Below are 25,618 nucleotides of genomic sequence, written 5' to 3' on the forward strand. Positions count from 1 at the left end.
TGTGACAACATTTCTTTAGAATTTATACAATCAGCCTACTGAAGTCAGCCCAACTACGCCCATCATCTCAAGGTTGAAAAGCTACCGCGTTAGTAACAATAGGAATGTCAAACCCCCTTCACAAGAGAGGGTCATCGGTGTTGTCCACCTTTGCCTTGCTCGCCATGGTCGACTGACGTCCCCTCCCACCAAAGCTGAATTATTCTTCAATAATGGAAGACCCGCCTTTCGATTGTCACGTGTCTTGTCCGAGCCTCCTATATAAACCTCACTTACTCTTATGTCCAGCTGTTTGACTTCTTACGAATCAACTTGAGAAGATCTACATTTTAGCGCGGTGAATTTCTCCACATTTTGGATTCTATTTTCGAAGTGTTATTATTTCTCATTAGGATTACTTAATTTGTAGTGAAAAGTGTGTGTTATTTCTACACTATGTCTGAGAGTGGACAAGAAACATCAATGTCAGCTTGTCGCTGTGTTCAGTGCATACAAAACTGGACTAATCAAAGGTAATTGATTCTCACTTTTTGATTTATATATTTCATTCTAATTTGTTTCTTTTTAAAAATGTATTTTAGAACGTTCAACTTCATTATTTTTACGAATCTTACAGTCAACATTTAGTTCAATATTTTTAGTTTTTTCTTTGTACAATTTTGGTTGTATTATTTTCTAAAGAAACCATTTAATTCTTTAAAAGTACAATACCAAATAATTCAACGACATTTTTATTGTGTTCAACTTTCAACATTAAATAATTTCATTAAGTTGAGACTTATAATGAATAATAGCGTATATGTTTATGCATGTTGACAACTATTACTGAAATACTGTACTATTTTCCTCATTTTTTTTTCTCCTTCTTTTCAAATGTAGATTACAACAAAAAAAAAATACTTCAATCTGTTTTACACATTTTATTTTAGAAATGCAATCAACAATATATATGTATTTATTTACTTAAGTATTTTATATTTTGTTTGTTGATACGTACAAATTCTGGGCGCATGCCAAACACACTTCAGCTCGATTCATTTTTTTTTTTACTAATTCTTACCTCGATCGAGATTTAAATTGGAAACCCATTGTTTGAACCACTCAGCAATAACATCAAAAATTTTGAAAGCCTATTGCATATTAAATCCAAAAACTTTTTACAATAATAATATCAATGAATAAATATTAGTTCCTTTATGTAATATTATTAATAAAAACTTCATTTTCAAATCTACCCATCAATGTATTCCCTTATCAAATATATTAAGCGATAGACAGCGCGACGCTGCCACATGCGTAACATTCTTTAAAAGGGGCCTTCGATGGGAAGATTTACCGTATATTATTTTAGTTTATTATTTGATTGGATCCACAGACTATCAAATGATGCATCAAATGAAACGTGGGCTGCTCCTGACACCACAGAGTGTATCTATAACATACAATCGTTATCTTTGGCCTCACCTGATATCACAGACCAAAATCAGTCCCCATCTGGACTGGTACCATCCACAGCAGCATCTTTTAATGATAATGAAGAAAACATAGAAAGATGGATGAATTACAGGGGAGGTAAGTTATTAATCTTTTTTTTCTTACATTATTTATATAAATTTTTTTTCTAATATGCACACGGCAAATAACAATTTTAGGTTCAATTTACTCCCATTATAATGCAGACATACAGTGTAAATGAAATGGGATGACATTACAACCAATAGGAACAAATTAAATAAAAATACAGAAAGAAAATGTTGCAGTTTACGGTGCATCCATCTATGAATTGCAATATAATTATTTAAAATGAAAACTCATTCACAGAGACTGACGGACAGGAATCTGATTCCTCCAAGAACGAAACAAACGAGACAAACGATGAGCCTGATTCCCCGACGGAAATTTCCTCTGAGGACGAAAGAATTGAAGCTCAGTATGAACTCTGCCCTCTGAACGATACGGACGGATGTGAAGGTGACTGTCCATATTTACATGGCGACATCTGCCACTTGTGTCATACTCACAGACTAGATCCACTTGATCCAGACGAGCACTACAATGTAAGTCATTTCAAAACATTTTGAGTCTTACTAAAAGATTAAACCTTGTCCACACAGATTATAATGTTTTATGCATAACTGTAAGGTTTGATAATATCAAATATATAAATATAAATATTGTTTTTCAACCAATTTTTCATAAAGTGTTATGTGGCCAATACAATCCTTACCGAGCATTACACATCCTGCCTTAAATATTATAATTTTTGCACATAAAAAATGAAGAGATAAAAAAGCATATCTATAGGTCTATAACCTATATTCTTTGTGCTATATTCTTTATAGGCATGCATAGAAATACACAAGAAACAGAGTGAGGACATGGAATGCAACATTTGTATGGAAAAGGTGGTGGAGACACAGACGGGAAATTTTTTCGGCATTCAAGAAAATTGCAACCATTGTTTCTGTTCACAATGTATAGAGCTGTGGCAAAGGAACGAGGGCATGGCCAATAATAGGTAGGTCTCTGACTTTTTAAATATAGTTCAATTTTTTTTTTCTGGATTGTTATGAAGCATATAAATTCAACATACCTTTTTGCTAATGCTAATTAGAACTAAAAGTTGTTGTTTTTTCTTTCATTGTTTCTATCTGCTAAAATTGACAAAATTGTTACAAGCTTGACTTGTTTAATCTCTGTTATTGTCATTAATTTAACTTCGTCTCTATTTCGCAGAGCTTGTCCAGTCTGTCGAACTCCTTCAGGCCTTGTATTTGACTTTAAATATTGGATCACATGTCCAATATCAAAGATGAAGCTGATCGAATGTAAGAAACTGAATGTCGAGGAGTTTTGAGGTAATAACTCAACTCGGGTTGGTTTTAACTTTCAGGGTATTTTTTTTTTCAAAAAAAAAAAAAAAAAAAAAATACTACATTTTCTATCAAATCATATGGTCAACTAAATTCTGCAATAATTAATTAAATAAATAATAGTATATTCAACATCTGATTACTTTACTTATGTGTCGTACTGTTCTCCCACTCACATTTCTTACAACTTGTAAATCTTATAGCTTTATTTTTTGTTATTTTTTAGGTACGGAAAAATGTCATGAAAGATCCTAATTCTTTTACTGCATGACTTGGATAAAATCTCTAGAGATAGAAGACAACATTATTTCCATACATTTGTTTTTACCATTATTTATTAATATTTATTATTATTATTATTTATTTATTAATTTTATATTATTTAATTATACTATTTGCAATTATATACTATCAGTCGGAGTGTAATATTTTTGACATTATCAGTATCATGTAAATAAAATACATTAATGTAATATACTTTGCTTTCTTTTTTTTTTTTTTTTTTTTTGTTCTTTTTTATTTTTTTTTTTAATTTTATATTTTTATCACATTTCTTGTAATTTCTTTTAATTATGAACTCATGATAGAAAACGCAATAATTTTGTAAAATATTAACTATTTCTGAATATATAAAACGATGAAGGCTAGATATATTTAAATATGGTTGAATATTCCCAGGTCTAACTGTGTTAATTAATACAAACAAAATTTAACTTCAAACAATAATGATACATTGTTAATGATACATAGCATATACAAATACATATTTTATTGATTCTTAAAATTATTACAAAGAAATTAGACCAAATACATAGTTTTTGTATTGGCTTTATATAGATTGTACAAACAAACATCTTATCTTTTAAAATACAGACGTTACTTCAAAAAATAAGATGATTACGTTCTGCACATCATGCATCTAGTCATGCATGTTATCCAATGACATAAATTCTGCCAAGTCACTGGTTTTTCTTGCTAGCTTAGGCATATCTTAGGCATATCTGTCCATGCTTTATTAGCACAAGGGAAGAAGGAGCATTTGTACAAATTTGTCCTAGCATTTGGAATGAATGAATTTAGCAAAAAAATGAATAAAGTAGAGACTTAATTATAAATATACTAATGTTTACATGATTTAAAAAAAAACAAGGTTACATAGACGGTTTGTGTGGAAACACAAACTCAGAATCGGCCCAGGCAGGTAAAAAGGCAGGTTTTAATATTTTCTTAAAGAATATCATAATGAAATTTTATCAAAGGCTAAAGACGGAGAAATATGAAGAAAGAAGATTGACAGATCTTGTGTGGTGCCCCAACGGTCAAGCAATCCAAGGGATTGGTGAAAGTAAAGGTGAAGTTAGATGTGAACATGGTCTAACTGATATAATGTTTTAATTGTTTTGTAAAGGGCCAATCTCTTATTGAAAGTAAAAAAAACAACATTTCCGTAAAAAAAGAAAAAAAAAAAAAACATTCTTTATTTTTATTTAGGTTTTCTTCCATGTGTAAAACATTTGTCTGCAATTCACGTGATAATATGAAAAAATAATTATTAATTGTTGTTTCAAATTATATCCATACTAAATTGATTTTTTTTTCTCTTTTTAAAACAGGATTCCCGGTCATTTCATCCCCATCATTTCATCCCCTGGTCATTTCATTCCCTGGTCATTTCATTCCCTGGTCATTTCATTCCCTGGTCATTTCATCCCCATCATTTCATTCCCTGGTCATTTCATTCCCTGGTCATTTCATCATCTGATCATTTTATCTAACAAATAGTAATTGTAAAAATGTGACATAAGCAATATTTAATATATTCATTTTTATTTACATGACATAAAGTGTAATGTATTAGATAAGAATTAAATTAAATGCCTTTAAAATCGATTAAAATGTAACAAGTATAAATATAGAGGTCATGTACGAAAGTGTTTTTGTGTTTTTCTACGCCAATGATATAGAGTGGGGTGGGGAAATGTAGATCAGATCGACGCCTAATGGCGAGAGAGAGTCACACCCTACATGCAAGTTTTTTTCCACTAAGCACTCAATTAATTTTAATGGCTATAGAAACCTAATGATGACGGAAATATAGAATAAACAGGTATTTATGCCCACATAAATATACCAGTGTTGATATCTAAAGTGAATATTAATAAACAAATTTACATAGACATGTAGAAATGAAATATGGATAGTAATAAATACCGATCAAGAACTATAACGCAATTATGGATGTTAGTGTTTAAAGAGAATTAAAGCAAAACCTATATAGCCGACATGATATCCTGAGGATAGGTGAAGTCAGACTTTATTAGAAAAAAATAAACTCTTATTTCAAAGCTAAAAATGGCGCGTCTATTATCAAGAAATAGCTATTTAAAAATAAAATAAAGTGAAAGATGATCGTCAGGAGTTTTTAGCGACATGATCATAAGTATTCTTATCGTTCTCATCTCTTCAATGATTTCTAATACTTCCACCACTCCTTGGCTTTTGATGACAGCGGCATGATCATAAGTATTCTTATCGTTCTCATCTCTTCAATGATTTCTAATACTTACAGCACACCTTGGCTTTTGATGACAGCGGCATGATCATAAGTATTCATGTCGTTCTCATCTTTCAAAAGATTTCCACTACTTCCCTTACACCTTGGCCTTTGATAATTACGTCATACGCAGGGTAATATTATGATATCCCCCACATCCTTTAGAAGCGCTATAAACACCCAGATTTACAATATTTTATAATATTTTTCATCCAGAATGTAAAATGGAAGAGGAAATACTATAAACGCATTAATAACATGTCAAAAATATCAACATAAGCATAATTATATATTAGAAGAAAAAAGGGCTTAAAATAAAAGCCTAAACAGCACAATTAAACAATGAATAAGAAAAAGGGGGATGAAGTGACCGGGGATGAAATGATCGGTCACCTAAAACCGCGTGCATAAATGTATTGTAAAAAATTATAAATAGTCACGCCCTTACTATATAGCCTCCAGTGTTTGTTACAATTAATAGTAAATAGTTGTAAAAACTGCTTGCATAGTTGATTGAAAAATTAGATTTTTTTGCTTTCAGAAAGAAAAAAGTAGCTGTTGCATCAGAACTTTGAAAGGTCTAAAATATCATAATGTCGGATTCTCAATATCTTTTCTAGTTTGAGATATCTAAACGGGATGGACAGACGGGCTTAAGACAGACTATTCAAAACTAATAGCGTCTATTCCCCTATCGGGGGCCGCTGAAAAGAAAGCTTTGATCAATAAAAAAATAAATTAAAAGAAATACATATATCATGTATACTTGTATCAACTAATTTTTATCAGTCATGTAATTAAATGTGTAATAGATCTAGACCAGTGATGTCCAAACTACGGCCCGCGGGCCATATCCGGCCCGCGATGTGTTTCCATCCGGCTTTCCGAAACATCGGAACAAAGTGTAGAAAATATTTGTAAAATGCTCCGTTAGGATTATAACTTTGATGGAATTCATTGTAATCTAGTGTAGTCTAATATTCATTTTTTTTTTAAAGAACATAACATTTAATGTTTGGCGACAAAATTGACAGTTATTTTTGTTTCTTAGACAATGTCGTTGCTTTCTTGAGCTGTCCTTGTCCTTGACACCTTGAGTGTTCAACGCATGACATCATAACTGCATTATATAGGTACCAATGCGAGTGGCACCATACAATTTAATATTTATGCGTTAACGAGTCTGCTTTTAAATAATATATCACAAAAAGACTTTGCAAAAAAAAAAAAAAAAAAAAAATATTGCGGCATTATTGTTTTGATACGCAAAGAAAAAGATTTCTAATTTACGCCTACTTGAGAGAGTGATGAGTTGAGCGATTGAAGAGATTATTTAACAAAAAAATACGTTTGCGGCAAGGGCAAAGATACTCCCAGTATAAGTAAAGAAATGAAGCGTACAAAAGTACTTGCTAGTAGGGATGTAACAAATCTGTCTTGAATCTAAAGTCGTCAGACTTTCTTGCATGAAAAATTGCAAGGCGACTGGACTATATTGTACAAATCTCCATTCAAAACAAATGACAGAGAAGCAGATTTTGAAATGTTTTTAAATGCCGCTGAGGAGTGCCCAGACAGATCTGCAAATAAAACGGATTGACTTACAAAGACAGATATCCATGCTTGAGAAATTCGAGCGATGTTTTCTACGCCTGTTTCCTACAGGCATTTTTGAGATTTCCGTTTTAAAAGCAATTAATAGAGAATGCCAACACAAACTTTTTCAGTAATAAAACAGGAAAAACCTTATTACGTAATCGCTTCAAGTTGTTTATCTGAGGGACGGGTTTGTACTTTAGTTTATTCTCTTTTTTAGCGGCCCCCGTAAGGGGAAAAAGCCGCTATTAGGTTTGTGCGAAATGTCCGTCTGTCCGTCTGTCACACTCAGATCTCGAAAACTAGAAGAGATATGAAAAATATTATTTCATCATTAAATGCGGCTTGAAAAGTTTAGGTGCAACGGCTACTTTTGGTTTTCTAAAAGCAAACCGTTTAATTTATAAAATTAATTATGCAAGCGATTTTTTCATAAAAATACACCAATTCTAAAACAATTACGTAAATGTAAGGGAGGCAATGTTACAATATGCTAACAAAGATGGACAATTTTTGTGTATTTTCAGTATCACTAAGTCAAATATATTTTTAAAATGTACAGAAAATGTTTACAACAAATATAAATAATAGTTAACGATGTTTTTGCTGGTCAACTAGCTGCTAAAATTAAAAGAAAACATTTCTGTTTGTTTATAAAGGCTAATAATGCATTTTGTATATAAATATCACGCACATTTTTTTTAATGGACTTTTTATGCAGCGATTTTCGTGCAGTAGCGTAACGTCGCTACATGATCAGGTGCTAAACCAATTCCTTAAACTTTTTAAAAAAATCAGATTTTATTTATTTTTTCTTTAGTGCCCCCATCCGAATAAAAGAACATTATTTTTGTACGTTTTGTCTGTTGGTCGGTCTGTCCGTCACGATAAGATTAAAAAAAATAGAATTCTAAAAGCTATTGAAAATCTGATTTACACTTTAATGTTCCTTCAGTAACATCTCAATAGTTTTAAGTATCTAAAAATTGATTGTTCCGGATTTTTTTGTGCAAAACTAATCAACCCCAACAAATGTTTGTTTGCTCTTCTAATTTATATGACATTCAATTTCCATGCTTAAACGTTGCAAAAACACATTATCAATAATATGTTGTTCCGTTTTTTATGTAAATAGCATATTAATGCTAAATCAAAATCTCTATACTGACTCATATTTCAATAAGTGTAAAAATGTTCCGGATATTGTTTTACAAAACATGAATTATGCCTAATGATTGTTTGAAATCGCATAATTTACTAATATTATACTTATATTATTTGACAATGCGTCACTATAATTTGGTTATCAATATAAAATTGCTCCGTATTTTCATCTTTAAACAAATTTTAAAAATATCGACAATAGGTTGTTCAGGGCTTTAAAAAAAAGTAATTTACTAGAATTGATTACTGAAAATTACTTTTTAGACATTTAATTTTTTTGCTAAAACATAACATAATAGTTTTTTAATTGATAAAGAAAGTTCCGGATTTTATTTCTTATAAATCGTCGCCAAAAATTTCCGAATTTATTTAAAAATCTACTAACGCCAAATAATTGTTTGAACTCCCTCTTCTAATTAATAAACAAATAATTTACGAAATAATGTTTTTACGGATTTTTATGAAAAATATTTTAACTCACTACTCTCTTACAGTACATTTAACTTTCTACCTAAAACATTATAATTATCGTTAATATTATGTTCCGATTTTTAAGGAAAACAGAATCCAAACACCAAAGTAAGGTATGAAAATCTCTCCACATGGCTGTAGTACATCTAATTTTTATACGAGACCATCCAAAAAATTTAATTAAGGGTATTACATTTATCTGAAATTCTCTTTTTCTTTTACTATTTATACAAACATCCGGAACAATCTATTATATAAGCTTTTCAATTGTGTTCATACCTAAAAATTTTTGCGATGTTTTGAAACGTAGAATAAAGGTTAATCAATTTTTAATAACTTTTAGTTGTTGTTTTTTTATATCAAGATGACGGACAGACCGATTGACAGACAAAACGCAAAAACAATGCGGCTTTTTAAATAAATTCTATTAGAACTCAGTGCACCAATGTCTATAAACCCTCGTTAAATATCTCGTGTAAATAAAGACATTTTTTTTATGGTACCGGTACTAGCCTATTGTGAGGTAATGGAATTTTTTTTCTTTGACGTCATATGAATGGACTCTTTAAATGTAATGTTAAAAGAACGCACTCGGTGCACCAATGTCTATTAACCCTCGAAAAATTGCTTGTATTAATAAAAACATATTTTAGTCTAACTAAGCCTTGTGACGTAGTGTTTTTTTTTCTTCCTTTGACGTCATATGGAATGAATTCTTTAAAAGAAATGCTAAAAGAACGCACTCGGTGCACCAATGTCTATGAACACTCGATAAATGGCTCGTAATGATGAAGGCGATTTTTATTCTAGCTAGGCCGTGTGACGTAGTGTTTTTTTTTTTCCTTTGACGTCATATGGAATGAATTCTTTAAATGAAATGCTTAAAGAACGCACTCGGTGCACCAAAGTCAATGAACACTCGGATAAATGGCTCGTATCGATAAAGGCGATTTTTAGTCTAGCTAGGCCGTGTGACGTAGTGTTTTTTTTTCCTCTGACGTTATATGGAATTAATTCTTCAAATGAAATGAAAAAAGAACTCGGTATAGTAATGTTTATTAAGCCTCGTTATGTGACTCGCGTTTAAAAAAGGAATGATATCTTGATTTAGATCTAATCTAGATTTTTTAAACTAGATCTAGATTTTTATTACAGTATATCTAGATCTGGATTTATATTCTAATTAAAATTATTTTAGAGTCTATATCTAGAATTTGTAGATCTAGTTTAGACTAAAATAGACTAGATTAAGATGTAGAATTTCAATTTCTAAACTTAAAGTGTAAAAAAAAAAAATGGAGATTTTCATTTCCAAACGTTTTGATCAATATTGTAATGTTTTAATATACTAAAACTAATCTACTATTTTTTTATTTAATTTAAATTTACGGCAAATGAATCTTTGAAACATTATTACTTTTGACCATCGGATGGCTGCCTGGTCGTGCGGTTTTCGCGCTAGACTGTCGTTCAGATTTATGGATGGTCCAGGGTTCAAAACCTGCCCGCTCCCATCCCCCGTCGTCCTGCGGGAGGTTTGGACTAGGAAGTAATTATCTTCAACTCTGAAGGAACATCCGAAACATGTAAAACATTTTACATCAAAATTAAATCACTTCTTGAATATTATTTGCGAATATGCAGATCCGACAGGGATCCGACTTCGACGGGGGCCGCCTCTGAGTTTGTGTAACACAAACTCTCTTTGTAATCTTGTTTTTTCTTCTTTTCATTGTTGTGGCCGCGTCACGAGTGTTCGAAATTAAATGGCCAGCAGACCGATTAAGGTTGGGCATCATTGATCTAGACTAACAATTAAGAGAAAAAAAAAAGAAAAAAAAAAAAAAAAAAAGAACGAACGACCTGAATTCGAACTTATGGCTCAAGTTTGCTCAGGATTCTCAAATCAACACAGTGACCACCCTGCTAGTGCTTATGAACATGGAAGGTTGTAAAGTTATCTATTGTTTCATTGACAAAAATAAATCTACGGAATAGACACAAAATAAATATTTTAAAATGCATAGTAATAACAATGAATACAGAGGGCTAATATAAAGTCTCATTCAAAATGAGAACTGGTTTAGAAAACAAAACTAGGATGTGTACTGTTGTGAAGCAAACATTATATTATCAAACAATAACCAATAAATGCATTAAATAAATACAAAAAGTGTTGTATTTTTTGTAAATCTGTCTCAAAATCTAATAAAATAAGTGCGTACAAAAAAATAGACATCTGACAACGTTGGGGCGATTCACACTGTTTACGTCGGAGAGGGGAGTTTTTGAGACGAAACTTGGAAAATGATAATCTCCGTTAATGTAATTTTTACTAGGTATAACTCAATAATGGTTATGAGTGTTAAATATATCTTAAAATTTTAATGGGCTGGAATTTTATTCACCGCCCCACACTCATCATTGACGTATCAAATGAAAAACAGGTGGCGTAGCAACCCCAAAAAATATTAGGTGTATCAATTCGTTTGGCTTAGTCATGTAATACAAATTTTAATAGACTTAAATTAAGAAAACTAAATCTGTGCGATTTGAAATATTTTTTACCAATTGTTATTGTTTAGCGCAACGTCATGCTTTTAGCTGTCTTAATACGCTATTATACCATATTTTTCTGAATGTTTGTACTAATTGCAAGATTCATTTATATGGAGAGCTGCCTAATCTGGACACCACTGCGCAGTTCATCTTGGATATTGGTCTAGCCATCTGAACACCTCAACATAACATTAAGGAGAACGCAGAAGGAGAAGCAGGATTCGGTTGATGCATATGCCTATTTGCTTTTACACAATGGTAAGCCGAAGGTCGGCACTAACTATTGCGGGGCCCTATGGGAGATGAATTGCTCTGGGCCCGGGTAAGGATCAGGATAATAAGTGAAAAGATTTTGTACTAGAAGATAAGAAGATAAATTTGTCTTTGAATTTCATTCATTCTTTACAAAGTACAAAATCACGATCAAATTAACTTTATTTTAGGAGCCTTGAGTGTAGCGAAGACATACAGTATATCATCAAAATTCTGCATCCTACATAATTCACGCCCAATAACAAGCTTATATAAAACAGACACATTCACATACCCGCTGTCTGATCAGATCGACTAATATCAATAACATACTATAGATTTATGATCTACAATTTACAGTTTTCGGGCAGCGGGTAATATGTCTAGTAAATAAATAAATGTTTATTAAAATTTTGTACACCATTATGTGACTCCATATCGCCATATTTTTAGAAATTAAATTCGCTTAACCAAGGTTTTACATTACGCCTAGGGTAACATTTACATGTAATGTAATGTAATACTTTATGAAACACGCTTATGTTGCGGCAATTCTGAATTAAGAAATAAACAATGTGCGCTTCTCTAACCTGTGTCATAGACAAGACTGTCATGTACTAAACACCAAATAGTACAACAGTGACTAAAGTGTCACGCGGTACACATATTACGAATAGCCTCGCCTGGCTGTTTTATGCGTTATGTCCACGTTGTGGCCAAGATGCCAATAAGGGAAACAACTTCATACAAGAAAAAAATTGTGAATGAGTTGCTGATTATCTTAAGACAACAAGGGAGACGATTGATAGCAGCTTTCTACGGAGGGTAAAGAAAACATTGAAAATTATCAGAGGAAATCATTCAAGTGTGACCAGCCATGCCTATGTCTGTGTTTACAGGGTGGGAAGGGAGGGTATGAGAGTACTGACGGCTTGTTGAATGGTTCTCATTTGACTTCTGAAAACAAAATTGAAACAATTAAATTTATATTGAGAAAACAAAAGTTGAAAACGTTTGCTAGCAAACACTGATAGTTCACCTAAGATGATTGTATTATTTGTTTGGAAATGTCATGCTATGTTAGCATTATAAAAATAATAAATGTAATATATTTCATTTTTTTAATAATTCATGTCCGAAGTTTGTGAGGAATGCAGTATTTCCAGTGGCGACATATTTGGTCACACTTAGGGCAAGCATGACCATCGTCTAAATAACAATTCATAAACACATATACAAAATTACCCACTCCGATAGATTTGTCCGGATGGCTCTTTAGGAATTAAAAGCCATTGTCGAATAAAACCAACATATTCCAAGCTTCTACTTAATTCATTTTGAATTTCTACACAACATATTCTGAACTTTATCTATTCTATTTCGTACATTGAACCATCATATATTCACCTTATACTTAAAATAGGACGTACTTATCTATTTTTTTAATAATGTCTGTATTTTATCAAAGAAGATACATATTCCAAGCCTCCACTCAACGTAAATCATACATAAGCTCCAACAGATATGATGATCAAATATTAATATGGATTCGTTATGTGCTTCAGTTGACATGATTAAACCCAGATCTAGTATTTTAACCTCGTTAATCCACTCAACGTAAATCATACATAAGCTCCAACAGATATGATGATCAAATATCAATATGGATTCGTTGACATGATTAAACCCAGATCTAGTATTTTAACCTCGTTAATCCACTCAACGTAAATCATACATAAGCTCCAACAGATATGATGATCAAATATCAATATAGATTCGTTATGTGCTTCATTTGACGTGATTAAACCCAGATCTAGTATTTTAACCTCGTTAAAGGAAGTATAAAAAAAAAACTAGCTTCACTAGCAAGACACACATGTACTCAAGTTTGTGGAAGATAAAAAAAAATCTCAACTATTCTCCATGTAGATTTATTTTGAAAATGTTATCTATTGAACCATTAGCTCACTGGGAAATAGGTCAATAAAATTGTACTTTTTACAATAATCTTGCTAATAAAATGAATTCTGAAGTTTGTGTACATACATCGTATCTGACGAGACTATTAGCACGTTCTCAGTTGTCTATTTAACTGATTAAAGTTTCCCAGCACATAATTAAAATTTTTTGGTACATGCATAAATTTTCACCATTAAATAAAATGAATTTAAATCTAAGTACTAATTTTATTTAATTGAGGTCTAATTTTCAATTGATACTTGTTTAATTCATAAATATATTTTATGAAGTATATAAACACTATATTTTAAATCTATGATAATCTACTAAAGTTGATTGTTAACTTTCTTACTGATCAAATAATAGAGAGCCAAAAACATTAACAGTAGACTGGGTTTTGTTCTAATGAAAGGATTGAATTAATGACATATCTATGTGTGCATTTTTTTAATTCATAATTTTTAGCTACTATGTGAATTAGTAGTAATGTCTGTATTTTATCAGATAAGAAACATATTCTAAGCCTCCACTCAACGTAAATTTAATTAATGACATATCTGTACTTGCATTTTTTTATTCCTAATTTCTAGCCAATAAGGGAATTTGTAGAAATAGGTCAACTAATATGTTAATAATAATAATAATAATAATAATAGTTCTTGTCTTTAAGTCCGAAGATTAATGTAGAATGCAGTATTTCTTGTGGCTAAGAAGCCCTAGCTTAACCTACATATTTCGCAACACTAAGGCAAGCCTAATTATCACGTAACAGTTATTGTGTAACCGTCAATATCGACAAATGGTAAGGTCTATCTAATTGTGGTTATTTTACACACATTGTTGTTGTAGACCATTCTTAACTAAATTTCTCTTCATACGAATTGGTACCATATTTGTCCTTGAACTTCTACGCCTGATATGTTATTTATGCTAGAACTATATATATTTTTTTTTTTTGACAATTGAGTTTTTCATTTTTTGTTTGGTCTTATACAAAATCATTCAAAGAAAAGTTTGAGTTGTTTTTTGAAACTCATTTAAAATTTGAGTAGTCCACTAAATACATTAAAAAAAAAAATCGGTTTTTTTTTTCAATCGACCAACTTGTCTATTAACAAAATAAAACAGTCCCTAATGTTTTTTCTATAGATTCTTCTCGTTGAATACAGTTGAAAGTTTATATAAAGTTCTTATCAGAAGTTAGTCAATCAGACCCCCCACTCTCCGCACCCATCCTCCCCAGGTTGAAAAGCTACCGCGTTAGTAACAATAGGAATGTCCCACCCCTTTACAAGAGAGGGTCATCGGTGTTGTCCACCTTCACAAGAGAGGGTCATCGGTGTTGTCCACCTTTGCCTTGCTCGCCATGGTTCACTGACGACCCCACCCACTAAGGCTGAATTAATATTAAGCATCGCACTAAGGAAAGGCCCGCCTTTCGATGGTCACGAGTATTGTCCGAGCCTCCTATATAAACCTCACTTACTCTTATGTCCAGTTGTTTGACTTCTTACGAATCAACTTGAGAAGATCTACATTTTAGCGCGGTGAATTTCTCCACATTTTGGATTTTCTTTTCGAAGTGTTATTATTTCTCATTAAGATTACTTAGTTTATAGTAAATAATTTGTGTTATTTCTACACTATGGCTGAGAGTGGACAAGAAACATCAATGCCAGCTTGTGGCTGTGTTCAGTGCATACAAAACTGGACAACTCAAAGGTAATTGATGCTCACTGTACTTTTTATATAAATATATTTCATTTAAAACATTTTCTTTTTTTTACTTTATTTTCATTAAACTTATATACGTTGACCTTAAGTATTTTTATAAATCTTTATGTCAAACATTTAGTTTCAAACAATTTTAGTTTATATTTGTACACTATTTATCTCATTCTAAATAAAGAAATTCAATATAACAAAAGCGATACAATTTAGTTCCAATCTCTATTTTTCTCGATTTTCAACATTAAGTAAATTCATGAAGTTAAGGACTGCTGTATATTAATTTTATTTTCTAATTTATAGTTAATTTACACTGTATCTTTTTATATATACTCCAACTTAGAGTCAACCTTTCCTGAGTTTTTTTCCTCATTATTATTCTTTTCTTGACTAAAAGCATAACAATATTTTGAACATTTATTTGTTTAACCTTGTAGTGTTTTATAGATTCTTTTTTTTTGAAGTTAAAGAAACACTATGTATATTTCTACCAAGCTCTCCAACCTAAAATCGACTAATATATTATCTATGCAACGATAGAAATAACAACAATCAACTGCATCATAACATCAAAAAGTTCGTTATTTCTATATTAACTTTAATAGTAATTGATGTTTAAACATATGTCTTTGTTTGAAAATTAAAACAAAAAAACTAAAGAAAGGATAACGGTTTAATTTTTTTCTATAAGAGATTGACCATTACAAAACAATTTTACCAATTAGATAATCATTATAAGACATCATTTAGGCCAGGTTCAAATTTAACTTCACATTTACTTTCACCTATCTTTTGTTTGCTGTATCGTTGGAGCACCACAGAAGATCTCTAAACCTTCTTTCTCCATTTTTCTTTGTCATTGGCATTTGATACAATTTCATTCAGATGTTCTTTCTGAAAATATTAAAACCTACATTTTTACCTACTTGGGTGGATCACTTTGTGGGCCGATTTGCGTTCGCGTTTCCACTATCTTTGTAACCTTGTTTTATTTAGATATTCCTTCATTTTATCGAACTAGCCATTATTAGCACACACGCGCAACTTTAACACAACAGTTGTAGTCCATCAAACATATTTTGTTACATTAGAAATGTTTTTAATGACACAATTCATTACACTAACAGTATTTATTTGCTAAGTCTTTATTTTCTATAGTTAAACAAAGATAAAAAAATAATTTTTAAAACTTTCTTTCACTGAAACCTAACAATGGTTATTTGATTCCTTCCAACAGTCCTGCCTTAAGAGAAAATACTGTGCCAACAATCCAAAGAAGCGCTTCTTATCAAATGAATACATACACGTCTTCAGATGTTTTAACCTCTGCAGGTTCTCCAAATCATGTGTACAATGAATACCCTTCTGAATCATTCCAGACTCAAATGAGTTCCTATGTGCTTCCATCATACGAAACACCAATCTTCAGAAGTACTTATGGTGAAATGTACAATGGCACATATTCTAGACCCAGCCCAGCAATAGTACCAGCGGAGATAAGATCCTACACGCCTACATCAAATACGACGTGGGCATCACAAGACACATTTGAAGATCTGCATAGCCAGACCACACCTGATACAGTGGCTTTACCTGATCCAAATAATTGGTTATACAGGATCAATAACTTTATACCATCTGAAACGAGGACCTTAACAAGTGCACCTCAGCGGATACACAGCACAATGTCGTTAAACGATCTACCAGTGATTCCTCAGACACTGGATGTGATTTCAAGTGTGTCAACATTTCCAACACAGCCGTCATCTACGCCGTCCAGCAATAATCCACCTTACTTGATGTCTAGCACTGCACCAAACACACCCCAGTTATCTCTATCACCAAATAATCCACCTTACTTGATGTCTAGCACTGCGCCAAGCACACCTCAGTTATCTCTTAATATCCCATCGGCTACAGTTCAAGAGTCTTCCATAGATTCTAGCGATCAATATACATTAGAATTTAATAATAATGCCAATGAACCAATGGCTAGTTCTATGGATTACACTGAAGGTAGGTTGTCTTTAGGTTGTTTTTTTATTGTCTATAGTAAACTTTGTTTCATTTGTTTTTCATTTACAACGCTCTCAGGGCAAGCCCTGTCATTTGCGGGGTCTTATGTGAAACTGATTACCTTGGGCCAAGTTGGTTTGGGATGATCATATTGTCAAAGTTAAGATTTTGTATTGAAAAATAAATTCGTCTTTGCAATACAAATGAAAGCATACATTGCCGTTTTTTTTTTTATTTTAAGGCATGTAGCTTTCGCAACATAGAGTATATATTTTTGTCTATTTTTCAGAAGATTTTTTGTGAGTTTTTATAAGATTTTATATATAAGCTATAATTTTTTATAATTTAATAATTTATACCTAGAATTATAGCGGAGTCTATGAAAAAGAGGGGCCCACTGCGGCAGCATAGGTGGCCTAATTAATTCCGATGTAGAAATATTTTATTAAGTAGCTCTACTCATTGTAATAACGTTAAATTCTAGGTGTCTAATCATGGATGATTTCTCTTGTCAATAGGGAAATGCGATATTTAACAAAAAAGAGTAACTAAATGAAGCTCATATAAAAGTAATTGTAATTGGTTTCTGTTATAAATTTCTTCAATAGGAAACAGTGAATCAGAAACAGAAATTGATAGAAATTTACCAGAAGAAGTTTCCATGCCTGAGGAGGAAATTATCGATCGTCCGAAGCAACTCTGTCCTCACAACGATACGGACGAATGTGATGATGACTGTCCATTTCTGCATGGCCGCCTTTGCCATCTGTGCCATACGCATAGATTAAATCCATATAATCCAGAATTACATGCTGATGTAAGTAATGATAAGTCGATTGTGGGCAGATTGCACATAATTTTTGTTCTTTTCAGAGTTTGAGTTTTGAGTTTTTGGCACATCGGCACACTATCTTTTTCTTCTCTCTCTCTCTCTTTTTCTCTTTCTCTTTCTCTATTTCTCTTTCTTTCTTGTATTTTTTTTTCTAGTATTCAAAACTTCTAAAAGCCAGATAGAGTAGACAAGCGTCTCAACACTTTACTACGTCTACTAATTGCTCTATTTTAGGCTTGCTTAAAACAACATAAGAAACAAAGTGAAAAAATGGAATGCAGCATTTGCATGGAAAAAGTCACTGAGCTCGAAACTCTTAGACACTTCGGTATCCTAGAGAATTGTAACCATTGTTTTTGTTTACGATGTTTATTTGAATGGCGGCAGAATGAAACAATGGCTAACCACAAGTATGTCTTTTTCTTTAAATTTATCCTTTTGTTGTGTTTTTAATTATTCTACCAAAATTAAAATGTTGTAAACTTTAAAGTCATTTTCTTATCATGCTTCTTCCCCTAAATTATTTCTTTTGTCTGTTAAAACACATATAATATGGTGACCGTCTTTCTCCATCTTTTGTCCTGAATCATCATCATCATCATCATCGTCATCGTCATCATCAAACTTATATTTGAGTGAGGGATTGGGAGGCTTAAATTCTCTCTTGTAAAAGTCCTGGACAGAAACCCTGCTGTCTTGCGTAGTGCATACATGTCACCATACAGGTTGAGAATTGTTGGTTTCCCAGACCTGTCGAGACGGAGGTCAACAAGTCTGGAGCAGTCAAATAGAATATTACGCACATAAATTTGCCAATAGCCGTGAGAATTATGAGCCAACATGACAGTTACCTGTCATGCAGTGTGCTATAATAGCTTGCTCAGACCTGGACAGCCTCCACCACGGGAATGTGTGGTCAGGGCTGCTCATGCGCTCCCAGAATCCACCAGTTTTTTTTTTTTTTTTTGACTTTTTTTTGTCCTGAATAGATTAGTTGTCTATGACAGAATCGTTTATTTGTTAATGTTGTCTTCACATTGCTTTCTCTTAGTCTTCTTCTTTCCCTGGCACTGCTCCTTTAGACAAGTCTTAGTCAGCCCTGAAGATGGAAATAGAGTTTTGGTTTGTCTATTTCTTTTTGACAGTGTTCAGCAGGTCATCCTGGGGTCATCTTGGGGTCATCTTGGGGTCCAAGTTTCAACGTGTTTATGTTTCTTTTTGACAGTGTTCAGCAGGTCATCTGGGGGTCATCTTGGGGTCTAAGTTTCAACGTGTTTCTGTTTCTTTTTGACAGTGTTCAGCAGGTCATCTGGGGGTCATCTTGGGGTCCAAGTTTCAACGCGATCCTGTTTCCTCAATTGTGATTTCGTCTTTCCATATAATATCTAGAATTCTTTTGTAGTATCTCAATTCTAGGATCCCCCTGATTTGCTTCTAAAACTAGGACTGCTTTATTGATCCTTATGGAAATTTGTTGTGATTAAAACGACTCTTTTCTCATATACATACATTACATTAGAACCTTGCACATATTGAATACAATTATTGCGTTTGTTAAAATTAATTTATTTTTAGTTGTATAAGCTTTAATTGTAATATTTGTCACACCGTCTAATATTATCACTTGTTGTTGTCTCTTTTGCAGAGCCTGTCCTGTCTGCCGAATTCATTCCAGCTTTGCAATAGGCAACAAATATTGGATCACATGTCCACTATCAAAAAAGAAGATTATGGAGTGGTCGAAAGTGGATTACGCGGGAATGTAATATTGAGGTAACTAGTAGCAACTCTCTTTAATTTTAAGTTACATAGTAAAAAAAAAGCATTAATATAGAAACTTCTCTTGCACATTCCCTCATTGCTATAAAATATTGATTGATTCCATGTTTCGGACTTTCCTTCAGATTTGAAAGAAGGTATATGGAGGTGGTCGAGCGGTAGATTGTGCTGGACTGTCATTTCGAATTCTCGATGGTCCATGGTTTATACTCTGCCCGCTACCATCCCCCTTCATTCTGTGAGAAATTTTGACTAGGAAGTAAATTATTTTCAGCTCTGAAGGAACATTCAAAACATGTGAAACATTTTACAAACATTTTTACAAGGCAGCATTTTGGGTTTAAATCTGTAGCCATTGAAACCATCAATGGACAGTCTAGGCCGCTAACCAAACTACTAGTCATATTAATAAATAAAATTATCAAAAGATATTTTATTCATCCGTTTTTCTGTGAATAACAAATTATATTTGTATTTTTTCTTTCTTTTTTTTTTTTTTTAAGGAAACAGAACCAGTTAATTCTGAATGGAAAATGTTGAAGAAAAGCATTAAGATGAGTAATCGACAAAGTACCTTTAAATACACATAATCATAATGGAAATATTTATTTTAATTGTTGAGTGTACTGTCATACTAATTTTAAAATGATATATTCCATACTTGTTAAGCTTATCTTCTTGGAATTTAATAAATTCATGTTAAAAAAGTGTATTTTGTATTTAATTTCATATTTTTTTCATATTTACTGTAATGTCATGTCATTGTGATAAATAGGATGACTGTTCAAATCACAAACTCTATCTATTTATCTATCTTTATTTATCTATCCATCAGTCTAAATATATTTAAATATGTAGATTTAAAAATTCTTTAGAATAACAGAGTTAGTTAGAAAAGACTGCCAAATATATTTGCCTCTAACAGTCGTCAAAAAAAAAAATCACAGACTACAAATCAACAAAATAAAAAGCGAACACTTAACACATCAATCAATATAACAGACATTTAATTTCTTAATATTTCATATGACAGAAAGTCGTAATTATCTTCTCAAACTAAAGTAATTTCCAATAACGACATTACAGACAAGTCTGCATTACGAGATGGACAATGTGCTCATTCTAGCTTTGTGCTAAGATCAGGATCTGGTGTAGGAAACACACACTTGTACAACATTGTCTAACCATGTCACGCTGTACGCATATTTCCTCATAATAGAATCGCATGTCTATTGTCCACCTAGGGTCATCTTGCCAACAAGGTACATAACTTCGTACAAGAAAAAAATGTAAATGAGATCCTAATTTTCTTTAAAAAACAAGGGAGACGACTGAAAGGAGCTTTGCAAGAACTACAGAAAACATCGCAAAAAATTTGGAAGAAATCATTCAAGTGTGACCAGGCAAATAAATGTTTGTGTTTATGGGTTGGATAGGGTGGAGGCCTGAGTGCTTGTACGAGTATCCTTATAGATTGATTTCCATTACAACTTACGAGATCTGGATTGTGTGTGAACAAAAAAAAATATAAATTAAAATAAATGTATGAAAAAGTTTGTTATCAGACATTGGTATTAAAGAAAATTGTATTTATTCCGTTAATCTTAATAACAATTAATAAATAAACTATTAACTTCAGTTATTTAAGTAAATATGTTAAAAGAGCCCAATTCAACCAACATACTCCGAACTTCTACTTGATTCACTTTGAACTTCTATTTAAAATAGTCCAAACTTCTACCTAATACATTCCCAACTCTCACACCCATTGACGTTTGTTTTTTTTCGTTTGGTCGGAATATTAATTCTTGGTATTAAAATGTTCTCGAGTTTTGGAGGATCTAACAAACGTAAGCTATTCTTCACGTAGATATATTTGTAAATTTAGTCTATTGAACCACTAGAAAATAAGTCACTAAAATTGTACTTTTACAATAATCTTACTAAAAAATTATAGTTTGATGACTTAAACTGGTACATAGATTGGTTCTACTAGGACTATTAGCACCTTTATGCTTTTTTTATTATTATAGCATATTGATTTACTTACGTACGTTACGCTACAAGCATTTAATTAAAAGGTACATGTAGATATTTCATTTCATTTTCTTTAATATATATAAGATTTTAATTCAAATTTCAACTGTATGATAATCTACTATACCTGGTTGCTACCTGTCTTAGTGACTAATACAACATTGCTTAAATAAAAGCACTAGCAGACTGTACTTAAAGAACACACTTTATTACAGTTCTGTAAGTGCCATTTTTTCTTTCTTTCAACATTTTAAGCCAATATGGAAATTTGAAATAACATTTAGTGCTATAATAAGACCATTTTCTAGTGTTTTTAGCGATCTGATGGGATATTAATCATATACATGTAGATGTTGTTTTGTTTTTGTTTTTTTACAATAATTATTATTTTTTTATTAGTTTAGGTCTCATGAAAAATCATTCAAAGAATAATTTATTTTTTAAAACTCATTTAAAGTTTAAATACTATATACACAATTTTATTTTATTTTTTTCACTTGTACTTCCAATCGACCACATTGTCTAGTGGAACAATTCTACACTCCCAACATATCTTTTCAATAGATGCTAAGAGTTGTGTTTTCTTTAATGTTGTTATTAGAAGTTATACAATCAGTTTACTTAAGTGCCCCCCTCTCCTCCCATCCCTCCCAAGGTTGAACATTGGCAACAATAAGAATGTCCCGCCCTTTCTTAAGAGATGGTCATCGGTGCTGCGTGTCCTGCTCGCCATGGTCCAGTGACGTTTTCAACCACCAAAGGTGAATTATTCCTTAAACGGCAGACAATTGTTCGAGCTTACTATATAAACCAGGCTTACTCTCATGTCCATCTGTTTAACTTCTTACAAATCAGTGCAGGGAATTTCTCCACATTTTGGATTTGTTCTCAACTTGTATTATTTCTGATTAGGATTACTTAGTTTATATTTAAACAGTTTGTGCTGTTTCTACACTATGACTGAGAGTGGACAAGAAATATCAATGTATGCAGCATGTCGCTTTTGGTTTTATTCATTTGTAAAGAAACAATTTAATACTTTATAATTACAATACCAATTAAATTAACGATATTGTTCTCAACTTTCAACATTAAATATATTCATTATGTTTGGACATACAATGAATAATATTGTATTTGTTTATGCATGTTGAAAACTATTACTGAAATATTCTACTTTTATTCCTACATTTCAAATGTAGATTTAAAATCAACAATATATAATTATTTATTTAGTTAAGTATTTAATTTTTTTTTGGTATCGTATAAGTTGTCTGTTGAGATTTCCGTACAATTACCGGGCGCATGTCAAACACACTTTAGCTCGAGTCAAATCTTTTTCCTAATTTTGACCTACATATATTAGACAGCACCAGGGACCAAGTTTTTTAAGAGAGAACGTAGTGAACGTAGCTACGAAAAAAGGGAATGCGCCGACCGAGGCTCGAACCCGTAACTCTGGATTCGACACCGCCTAGCGATAACGCACCAAGCGGACTTAACCTCTAGACCATCGGAATGTCCAAAAAAAACATTCTTTTGATCCAGAGTCATTTCGCCCGTATGCAAATTACCACCCCAGTGGTCAAAGGTCACAAGCCCTAGCTTAATTGCTCATGCCCACTGAAGCTTCTATATGTAATGTGTTTATGTTGTCCACTTGTCATTATGACGGATACACAATTAAATAGAGCCATTGTTTGTCTAATACATGCCTAACGGCTGTCTGTGTCGGCTCTATTGAAGTTGTTAGTGAATGGATGCTGTGAGGTGGGGGAGGGACTAGCTAGGGATTGGTGCGTTATCGCTAGGCGGTGGTGTCGAATCCAGAGTCACGGGTTCGAGCCGCGGTCGGCATCCTCTTATTTTCGTAGCATTTTAATTCACTACTTTCTCTCTTAAAAAACTGGGGTCCCTGGTGCTGCTATCCATTTATGTCTAATATATGTATGTATCACATTTGTTTCAGCACCTAGCTTCAACTCCATATTTAAGTTCTACCTACTTTGGAATTCGAAACCAATTGTTTGAATTACTCAGCACAAACATTATACATTTTGAAAGTCAATTGCATAATAAATCCACAAACTTTTTACAAAAAAATACAAATACTTTATATCTACTACATTGACTACATTTATAACCAAAATATACATTAATGATATTATTGATACAATTCTTGCTCATATATTAGTTTTGAAAACTAAAAAAAAAAAGATTGTATACTGGAGTCTGAAGTATATTAATAGTAAAGAATAAATAATTGTTCATTTTTGTAATAGTACTGATAATAAAACTTCATTTTCAAATCTACCCATCAATTTATTTCCTTATGGAAGTAATTGACGTGCTATGATATTTATTATTTTATTTTATTATTTGATTGGATCCACAGACTGTCAAATGATGCATCAAATGAAACGTGGGCTGCTCCTGACACCACAGAGTGTATCTATAACATACAATTTGTATCTTTAGCCTCACCTGATATCACATACCAGGATCAGTCCCAATCTGGTTCAGTACCACCCACAGCAGCACCTTCGCGTGATATCGAAGAAAACACAGAAAGATGGATGAATTACAGGGGAGGTAAGTTATCAATCTTTTTTTTAATTGAATTATTTATATGAACTTTTTTTTTCTAATATGCATGCAAGAAAGGAAAATGTTAGGTTTTATTTATTTGTTTTTACAATATAATGCAGACATGCAAAATAAGCTTATGTATGCAATTGAAAGGTGATACCACGGTAACTATTTTGAATAAATTAAAAAAATATATATGTATTTTAAAAAATAAGTATCAGGCACCATCTATCGACACCCAAATGTAATTATTAAAATGATAATGATAATTCATTGACAGTAGCACTCTACTAGGGTCGTATTTCTCCGAGAACGAAACAAACGAGACAGACGATGAGCCTGATTCCCCGACGGAAGTTTCTTCTGAGGAACTGAAGCTCAGTATGAACTCTGCCATCTGAACGATACGGACGGATGTGAAGATGACTGTCCATATTTACATGGCGACATCTGCCACTTGTGTCATACTCACAGACTAGATCCATTTGATCCAGACGAGCACTACAATGTAAGTTATTTCAAAACATTTTGAGCCTTACGAAAAGATTAAAACCTTGTCCACACAGATTATAAGGTTTTATGCATAACTGTAAGGGTTGATAATATCAAATATATAATTATAAATATTGTTTTTCAACCATTATTTCATAAAGGTGTTATGTGGCCAATACAATCCTTACCAAGCATTACACATCCTGCCTTAAATATTATAATTTTCGCACATAAAAAATGAAGAGATAAAAAAGCATGTCTATATGTCTATAACCTATATTCTTTGTGCTATATTCCTTATAGGCATGCCTAGAAATGCACAAGAAACAAAGTGAGGACATGAAATGCAACATTTGTATGGAAAAAGTGGTGGAGATACAGACGGGAAATTTATTTATTTGGCATTATTTATTTGGCATTCAGGGAAATTGCAACCATTGCTTCTGTTCACAATGTATAGAGCTGCGGCAAAGGAACGAGGTCATGGCCAACAATATGTAGGTCTCTGACTTTTTAAATATAGTTCCCTTTTTTCTGACCTGTTATGGAGCATATATAAATTAAGCATTACTGTTTTCTTATGCTAAATAGAACCAAAAAAAAAATAAAGTGTTTTCTTTTATTATTTATACCTGCTGAGTAACTTTGATCATATCTTTTTTTCAGTCAAACTATTTTTCAAACATTTATTTGAGATATATTTGTTCCTATTCCTCA

General features: G+C 32.2%; 2 protein-coding genes across 2 annotated transcripts; both read left to right on the forward strand.

The window, feature by feature from the left end:
* Positions 1 to 435: 435 nt before the first annotated feature.
* LOC129925792 (probable E3 ubiquitin-protein ligase makorin-1) lies at positions 436 to 2,857 on the forward strand. Its single transcript, XM_056026368.1, has 5 exons — positions 436 to 512; positions 1,376 to 1,572; positions 1,822 to 2,057; positions 2,343 to 2,518; positions 2,737 to 2,857. The coding sequence occupies exons 1-5, from the start codon at positions 436 to 438 to the stop codon at positions 2,855 to 2,857; spliced, it is 807 nt and encodes a 268-aa protein (XP_055882343.1).
* A 12,216-nt stretch (positions 2,858 to 15,073) lies between these two features.
* Positions 15,074 to 25,236, forward strand: LOC129925793 (mucin-2-like). The gene is made up of 7 exons (XM_056026369.1): positions 15,074 to 15,150; positions 16,394 to 17,172; positions 17,781 to 17,989; positions 19,150 to 19,308; positions 19,650 to 19,777; positions 24,216 to 24,412; positions 25,205 to 25,236. Exons 1-7 carry the CDS (start codon positions 15,074 to 15,076, stop codon positions 25,234 to 25,236), a joined length of 1,581 nt encoding a protein of 526 aa, XP_055882344.1.
* The last annotated feature ends 382 nt before the right edge of the window (positions 25,237 to 25,618 follow it).

Source organism: Biomphalaria glabrata, chromosome 4, assembly GCF_947242115.1.
Source record: "Biomphalaria glabrata chromosome 4, xgBioGlab47.1, whole genome shotgun sequence".
Classification (NCBI taxonomy): Eukaryota; Metazoa; Mollusca; class Gastropoda; family Planorbidae; genus Biomphalaria; species Biomphalaria glabrata.

Coding starts and splice junctions, on each gene's coding strand:
- LOC129925792 (XM_056026368.1), top strand. CDS start 436: ATGTCTGAGAGTGGACAAGAAACATCAATGTCAGCTTGTCGCTGTGTT. Junction 2,058..2,342: donor ATCCAGACGAGCACTACAAT/GTAAGTCATTTC, acceptor TATTCTTTATAG/GCATGCATAGAAATACACAA. Junction 2,519..2,736: donor GAGGGCATGGCCAATAATAG/GTAGGTCTCTGA, acceptor TCTATTTCGCAG/AGCTTGTCCAGTCTGTCGAA.
- LOC129925793 (XM_056026369.1), top strand. CDS start 15,074: ATGGCTGAGAGTGGACAAGAAACATCAATGCCAGCTTGTGGCTGTGTT. Junction 17,990..19,149: donor ATCCAGAATTACATGCTGAT/GTAAGTAATGAT, acceptor TCTTTTTGACAG/TGTTCAGCAGGTCATCCTGG. Junction 19,778..24,215: donor CGCGGGAATGTAATATTGAG/GTAACTAGTAGC, acceptor TTGGATCCACAG/ACTGTCAAATGATGCATCAA.